Source organism: Nilaparvata lugens, chromosome 1 (assembly GCF_014356525.2).
Source record: "Nilaparvata lugens isolate BPH chromosome 1, ASM1435652v1, whole genome shotgun sequence".
NCBI lineage: Eukaryota > Metazoa > Arthropoda > Insecta > Hemiptera > Delphacidae > Nilaparvata > Nilaparvata lugens.
Genome location: NC_052504.1, coordinates 88,764,090 through 88,773,101, shown reverse-complemented (window position 1 = coordinate 88,773,101; position 9,012 = coordinate 88,764,090). Strand labels below are relative to the sequence as shown.

The window sequence follows — 9,012 nt, the reverse complement described above, 5'->3', positions numbered from 1 at the left end:
TTTTTTTAGATCCCGACGACAAAGTTTAAGATGATTCCGAGTTTCGAACTGGTAGTTCTTTGCCTTTCATTGCAAAATTATTTATTTATATATAACAGTGGTTATTTCCTTGCACTAGCAAGATACCAATTACGTTAATAATAATTCTCAAACAACACCGACTCTCTGGTTTTACGTAGAAGAAAAAGCTAAGAATCGATGTACATTATCTCTGTTTTGGGAAAACGGTGGGAAAGCAATATGCTGTTAGTAAAAGAGGTAGAAACCAGGGTATTTGTGGAAAGGTGTTCTATTCTGAAACTTGCTACTTTAATTTGGTTATAGAGAACAAAAGAAAATATTTAATAATGTATCAATTTTTCTGAGACGTGAGTATTCTCGAAAAACTTATTAGACAACTTCTAATATTCATCTACGGTTTCAAAAATCGGTATTTTTTAATCAATCTCTATACTTGGAATGAGTTTCAGAAACTCAAGAAATTCTTTTGATTTCTTATTTGTAATATTATTGCACTCTATCATTCCCTTTTATCACACCTATTTTCCAAAGTGAGGAGACGTTTAAGGGATGGAGCTTCCTCCACACGAAATCAAAGCATGGTTTAAACAGTTCATAGCAGTTCTGTCATACCTTGTACTCATCATAAAATTCTTCAAATCATCTACCGTATATCTAATATTATATTATATTTGTCTATTATTATCACAGGTTTGTTACTCTCACATTCTACTCTCTGCTCGTCCGATTCATTTAACATCGAATCATCTTCCGTTACTCTTTTTAAACAATATCACTAAATAGCCTGTACTGTACTAGATAGTTTTCCAGACCAAACTTGATCAGTTGAACAAAATCCTCTTTAAAATTCGTTCAAAGCCTGCCGCTCCCAAAACCAAGCTCTACATGATTTCAGCTCTTGTATGATTGAATCGAATATGGATAAGAATTGCATGACTAACGGGGAGAACAATATTTCATGAACATAATATCTTGCCGACAAGCTGATAAGCAGCATACTTGTAAACTATACTATACAGGGAATCTTTCCAATACAGACCGAAACAAAGGAGATGGAACCGAGATTGGAGATTTGATGTGATTTGGTGATATTTTTGAAAATATTAAATTTTTCAATTTGTTATAAGATACTCCTCCTTACATAACGATACTTTCTCTGTACATAATGGTATTTGTGCTTCTACAATACCGGTGCTGTTGACGAACACTGCTGGTGAAGATAGCTTCTCCAATCCGTATGTGGAGGTATTTTCTCCCTGATTTTAGAGGTACAGAGTTTCCACGGAGAAAGTCGGAAACTCAGACTATTACAAAATATAATTGAGGTGTACTCAACTATCAGATAATTTTTTATTGATTCGATTTGTTGATAACTATTGCCAGAGACAAGTAATACAAGAGACAAATATATTGTTATGGATGAGGTCTTTAGAGGGGCGGTAAAGGTGAGGGGTTTCTGGAATCTTCTAGTGTGTTCCGGGTTGGTGCAGGGAGCCATTGACCAATGGCAAGCGCATTCCGGATCTTTCTAGCGATTTCCATGCACTGCGATTGGTCGGAGGTTTTGCCACACCTCCAGAACCTTCTGGAAAGTTCTACCATAGAGGAAAGATAAAATCTTGTATCGATAATCAAAGGTTCTACTATGATAGACCGGATGTATTCTCCACCTTTCTAGATTGTTCTGCTGGTCTTATATTAATGGCGCATCTCAGTCGGGAGTTCAGTTGAGAAACTACAGTCGCTAGTTCACTATTTCTTATCGTGACAGACTAGTGATGAAGTGATAATAGACTTTTGTAGTTGTTTATACAGTTATTATTCTTGGTGACAAAATGAGGTAGATTAGGTAGTTATTAGTTTATAATTGTTTTTAGTTCACCACCGTGGGTTAGAGTGTTATGAGTAATAAATCTAATCAGTATAAATCGCCTCAAGTGTTTAATCAGTATAGAAACCCGCAACAATATTCAATATCTCTACTCCATGCTATTGCCGATTAATTTACCCTTCATCTCTGATTTCGAATAAATTGTTCTTCATTCAAGACTTATGTGATTTTCAAGTTGATGCTCATGAAGATCGGTTCAGAGTGGAAAAATAGCCTGAAAACTTTGATGGGGGATATAGTATTGGTAGAAGCTTTTTATGACAGTGATCTATCAGTAACTAATGGGAATAGAATCGTTTCGGAAATAAGAGTTACATTTGGATAGATTTGAGCTAACGGTAAGAAGCCAACAATAATGTACGATCGAATTCAAATCAGTTGTGTCGCAACCGGGAGAGTCTGGATATGGGGGGAAGGGGTTAAAGAGAGGGGGGTCACAGTTAAGCAAGCCGCAGCAGACGGCAGCGAGTGGGCTAGCCCGGGGGGAAATGGTGGGAAGGGGGTCTGCATCTCCTTGCCCAGTATAGTAGGATATAGCGGGTATCTTTATTAACAGCTTGATACACAAGACACCGGCTCCCTATACGTGGACAGCCGGCAGTAAAACAAACTTTCGGAACGTAATGCAATGCATAAATCATCGTTAATAATGATTTTAATGAGCTCCACAGCCTTCCAGGCTCACATCTTTATCGATGTAAATAATACCCGGCCTATTTCGGGAAGCAAAAGGCACACGTGGAGTTTGTATGCTTTTGTGTACACACCCCTTTACCAACAATTTCATCGGAATTCCAAGTGAATATCGGAAAAAATGTTATGCATCTGGTGGCTGGAACATCTGCCGCGAATGCATCTACCTTTGGCTGAAGTCCTCATATGTGTGTGAGGTTCACTTAAAACTGGCAGCTCTCCTTATGAATAACAACAACGCTTCCCGCCTAGCAAATGCTGACTATCTCAAGTGAATCTCACTAAACTGAAATTCACTTCTTAGCTGATAATTCACACGCAAAAGTGCACAAGTTTGAGGTTTACGCTCTGTGATCAGTTGTTGATCATACTTTGGTCACCCAAGGACACCATAAATGGGTGAGTCGTGATCTTCAAGTGAATATCACTAGAGCTCAAATTGAAATTTACTTCTTAGCTGATAATTCACACATAAAAGTGCACCAATTTAGGTTTAAGCGCTGTGATCAGTTGGTCATACTTTGGTCACACCAGGACACCATATTATGAATGAGGCTTAATCTGACAATGCCCCAGTCAACAGACTGTAGCGAAGAATAAGCTAAGCCAAACAAAACTGAAATTGACAACAATAGAGAATGTATAAATACTGTTAATAACTAGTGATGATTCAACACAGGTGAATGAGTTAATGAGGTAACGGATGATACAACAGATGCCAAACAAGATAGGAATCGAACCCATGATCGGTCTACTATAGCAGACTGAAGATTCAAAGAGAAAATTGCACAAATGTAGCATTTTTAAATTGATACAAATATATATATATATATATATATAATGTATAGTCATGGTAATTTATGAGAAAATTCAGTAGCCTACTTAACCTTCCGGTAGTCGCGCCCTACTCAATCACACGAGCAGTCGCGTAACATCCTATTTTCCAAGTGTTATGTACTCTGTTTACTGTCAAAACACATTAATTAATTGTATAATTCATTTTTCCATCTTCTTGGATTATTTTACGCCTATGAACATTTGGATGATTACCATTTCATAGCCCAATAAGGTACACCAAACAAAGCGATCAATTCTGTGTTATTGGTTCGTTTACAGTCCCCTTATACAGTCTTTCCCTATCTTATGTACAGTGCGACTTATGCACTGTCTCGACTAAATGGCAGCTAAAGACTGAACCATTGCTCGGTATAGTCTGATACTCTGATACTGCAACTCAGTGGAGTGATGAGGAGAAAGTTTTGGAATACAAAGGTGACTCATTCACTGACACCACCCCATCCAATAGTTTTGTGCAACTGACACATGTTGTACTTTTTACAACAGCGCGACTACAGGAAGGTTAAGAATTATTTACGGAGTGTATGAATTTCAGTATCCAAGAAAGATTTTCTCTCAACAGTACTAATGATTTCTTCAAGTTGATACTGCATTCTCTCAAACCACTTGTTAGAAGTTAGTTCAATTCATTGATTGAGTAGGTATGAGTTAAATGTATTCGGAGAACCTGCAATTATTAAAAGCACGAAGGTAGATGCTCTTTGGGCGTCTCACTATGTGCGTTGATGTAATGAAATATTTAATACCGTAATGGACCACGGTATTTTAATTAGGGAGCATGAATGGTATTTCATTGCTAGGAAACAACATTGGTTCACGTTACCTCGATGGTTGAATTTAATTGTTCTTCAGAGTCGATGTTAGAGATCAAACTCATATATAGATACTTAGAAACTCATTTTCTTCCAATTACACTACTCGATATCATCACAGAGGAAAGATAGCGTAAGTACTCTTGTATCAGTAGCCTCTGATATCATTGAAAAAAGTCATAAGCATTGTACAAATCTATCAGTTATGAGAACTTCAATCAAGTAAACTTTTAATCAAGTTACCAGCAGCATATTCTGTAGGTCAAAGTAAATATAACTTACAAAACAATAACAATTGCACTACTATACGTATTACAAAATTTCACTAGAAATGCAATATTTTTTCGTGTTTCAACTCTCTAGTATCCAACTCCCATTCATATTCGACATACTCTTTCCACTGTCATCACGCTTTTCATTTTTCTCAATACTATTTGATCATGCATATTACCATTTTCATTTTTCTTGCTCTTCTCACACCTCCTTTACATCCTATTATTTTCATTCTTCTCAACCTTTTTATCCCTCTAAACTGTCTCATTCCACTTTTCCATCTTATTCTTCTGATGTTCCTTATCTCTTCCCATCCGTCTTATCTCTCTAACCCTTCTTTCTATTCTTCTCAACCTTTCATTCCATATTTCTGGTCCTTCTTATTTCTCATAAATCCACTATTCCCTTTTCATCTTTCTCATTCCTCATACCACTCTTCTTGTCCGCCACATTCTTCTCATTTCTCCAATTCTTCGTATTCCTCCTTTCATTCCGCTTCTTAATCTCCTCATCCTTCTTCCTATCCTTCGTATCCTCCCACTCCTCTCAGCCATTCTACACTTCTCATTCTCCTTTATATTAATCTTCCTTAACTTTGTTCATCTTTTATTCAAAGACACTTTTAAACAAAGTTTGTTAAATCCAATAGTGATATTACAAACTTTTTCGTGATGGGAACAGCATCAATTGCATCTTTCTTGTTCTTACTAATCTTTTTATCAGTAACACACTCCACTTCACACACAACTTATTCTCACCCCTTCTCATCACATGTCTCATCCTTTTCACCTTCTCATTCTCTTTTATACTCTCCTTATTCATCTCATCTAACTCATCATCTGTCTCACCGTCCTCCGTCACTTGGTGGATTTTCTCATTCTCTGCTCTACATTAATCCGTCTCATTTCAATCACTACTCTCTCTAACCCTCTTATTCCTCATATTATTCTCCTTATCATCCATCATCCTCAACATCATCTTTAGCTTTCTTCTCCCCAACCCGTTTCATCTTCCATCGTCACTCAGTCTACTTTCTCATTCTTTATTCTACTCTCATCCCTCTTATTCCAATCACTTCTCTCTGTATCATCTCTCATTCCTTATTTTATTCTCCTTTTCATCCATCATCTTCAGCTTCCTACCTTCCCTTAACACCAACCTGACTCACCTTTCATCGTCACTTAGTGTACCTTCTCATTATCTTTCCTTCTCTCATCCTTCTCTCTAGCTCCTTTTATTCATCATTTTATTCTCCTCTCATCCATCATTCTCAGCATCATCTTTAGCTTTCTTCTTCCTTTTCTCTCCAACCAGTCCCACCTTTCACCGTCAGTCACCCATGATCAAGCCTTCTTGGATGTTTCTCTTCATCAGAGTACAATGAATATATTTTATCGACTCCTATTTAGTGAGACTCAGGCCACAAAGTCAGCATTCTGTCGGTCTTCTCATTCACTTTTCTTTATTCATCAGTCACAATTCACTATACCTTCCTCTAGCCTTTTCCATATCTTCCATCATTCTCATTATATTCTTCCTCTCCTTCTCTCCTTCTCTCCTACCTGTTCCTTCAGCTCCTCTCATTCTTCATTCTATTATCCTTTTATCCACCATTCTCAACATCATCTTTAGCTTTCATCATCTCCTTCTCTCCAACCTGTTTCATTCTTTTTCCCACTTCCATCCATCTCATTTCACTATCCCTCTCTTTAGAGGGATATTTCTCCTTTCTATCATTCTCAACATTTTCTTCACCATTCTTCCTCTCTTTCTCTCCTACCTGTCTCTTCAGTCCCACTCATTCCTCATTTTATCTTCTTCCTCCTTCCATCTACTTGAGCTTTTTTCTTCTCCTCCTCTTCAACCTGTATCATCTTCCATTATCACTCGGTCTATTTCTCATTCTCTCTGTTCTACTTTCATTATATTCACCTCTCTCTCTCCTTCCAACTCCAGATAAAGAACTCCGATGTAGTCTAATCAGGCTCTTTGTGTTCCTCTTTTTCTACACCTTTCCATCATTCTTATCATCCTCTCCAGCTATCTTCCTCTCGTTCACATTATACTCACCTCTTTCTCCAACCCCAGATAAAGAAATCTAATCTAACATAATCTAGCCCTTTGTTTTCCTCTTTTCTTCTCCTTTTCATTATTCTTAACATACTCTTTAGGTTTCTTCCTCTCCTTCTTATTATCCTCCTGATTATTCTTCCCTCACCTTTGGGTCGACCGTCAGCTGATGTGTGTGTGTGTCAGTTGTCACCTGTTGGGAGGCACGTGGGGGTCGACTGGCTGCCGGCTGGCGATCAGCTGATCGGTGGCGCATGCGCACAGCAAGGGAGGCTCTGCTGGTGGAGAGCCGAGGGCCGATCGCACCAGTCCGCGTTCGGACGTCGCCGTGACGTGATGTGATGCAGCTGAGCGCCACAGCCATGACGCATTCGCCAGCGAACCCCGGCAGCGAACCCCGGAGATGAGGCTGATGCCGCTGCTAGTCGTGCTGCTGTGTGTGCGGGCGCTGGTTCCGCCAACTGGTTCTCACCTGGCAGCCCTTGCAGCCGCCCAGGACGATCCTCAGCTGCTGCAGCTCGAACACTCACAGCCCTCGCAGCTGGAGCGCGCTCCTCACTCGTCGCTACTCGACGATGTTCCCTCCACAGCCCGGCACCGGACTCCACTGCCCAGTAAGTCACTAAAACTTTCCATCAAAATCATTAACTCCTTCAACTATTTTTAAAGTATTTGAGAAAAACGTTTCCATTGAAGATTTATTCAAATAAACTCCTTCAACTATTTTGAAAGTGTTTAAGAAAAACGATTCCACCAATAATTTATCAAAATCATTAACTCCTTCAACTACTTTGAAAGTGTTTGAGAGAAACATTTCCATTGATGATTTATCCAAATAAACTCCTTCAAATGTTTTGAAAGTGTTTGAGAAAAACGTTCCCACCAATAATAATTCAACCGAATCATCAACTCCTTCAACTGTTTCGAAAGTATTGAAGTAAGCTCGAAAGTAATGAAGAAAAGCTTACTCATTGCTGATAGTTTATCTTCAATACTATGTTTCATTAGTTTTAAACTGCTTTTCGAATGTCTTCAAGAAACACGTCCTCATTTATGATTATTCTCAATCAATTTATCAAAATCATCCAATCTGAACAGTTTTCAACAGCATTCCAAAGCAAACTTTTTATAATATTCTTATGTGCAGCATTAAATTCATTAGTTTCTACTAAGCGGTTTTCACAGTTCCAAAGTGTTCACATAAAACGTTTTTATTGAGAGTATAATTATTTGCATTAATCTCAATGTTTTTAAATGTATTTGAAAACAGAGTATATTATAGGTAATAGACACAAATTTAATGAGAGCACACGAAAGTTATTGTGAACTTAGTAATGGAAGTACCTGCGAAATTCAAAGTTTGTAGGTTAATTTTGAAATGTCTACAATGAAAGTTTTCACTCATAACTGGGAAATTGTCTTGAATTCAACAGTTTCTTTGGTTATGATAGTATCATTTTTGGAAGAAGTTTATCAAATTGATCAACAGAGTACAGTGGATATAGTGGTATTTATATCATGTGTGATTTACAGAGTTCACTTTTGACTAAATAGTCATTGTGATTCCACTACAGATAGAATTGATTTTAAATGGTTATACAAAGTTTGTTCAGGAATATTAAATCACAAACTTCATAGTAACATACTGCAGTTATTGTAAGAATATTTTTCACTACTATTTCGCTCATTGAGAGTTTCACCTTTAGTCAATTATTCAGTAAAGTACATCGATCGTTACATGCAATAGTCAATAGTCATTGCTGGTTCATGTGAGAATTGACGTGGACGAGCTGTTCTTATAACAACTATTTTTTTACATAATTTCTCCCCCAAATTATTTAACATAATAATTTTGTATCATTGAATCAATAAAAGAATAAGAGAATGAAAATAATAAGCTTTACGTTTGTGAGCTACCATCTAAATTTTTTGTCAACCACTTGAACTATTCTATTTGTTATAATGTACAATTTTTTTCAATAGTTCGCAATAATTTTTTTATTCATCTATAAAAAAATCGCGGCTCATAATAGAAGAATCAATTTTGGAGTTTGATTTTGAATAAATTATTCTGGGAAGAACAATCTTTCATAGCGATACATTTGATTTGAGTAGACTTTTTCAGTAATAACTTTCTGATCGAACTTATGTTTTATCACATTGCGAGAAAACTTCTTGATATTATCTTATCCCATGATTGAAACTAATTCAATCCATTCATTTATCATGAGATCAATGAAATCAATATCAGAGCACATTGATTTAGCACATGTAATAATCAGGAAAAAGTTGTAAATTTCACTTTCACCACCAAAGGATTGAAAACACTAGTTCTAACTAGCTATTAACAGAGAATAACAATGCGCCAGGAAAGTTTTTTATACCTTCACGATA

At 37.1% G+C, this 9,012-nt stretch overlaps 1 protein-coding gene across 1 annotated transcript in view; it reads left to right on the top strand.

The window, feature by feature from the left end:
• Positions 1–6,931: 6,931 nt before the first annotated feature.
• LOC111052291 (inhibin beta chain) overlaps positions 6,932–9,012 on the top strand; it is a 109,459-nt gene continuing 107,378 nt past the window's right edge. Inside the window, exon 1 of the mRNA XM_039419537.1 lies at positions 6,932–7,232. Within this exon, the coding sequence (XP_039275471.1) occupies positions 7,022–7,232 (211 nt within the window). The 5' untranslated portion in view covers positions 6,932–7,021. The remainder of the gene's footprint in view (positions 7,233–9,012) is intronic.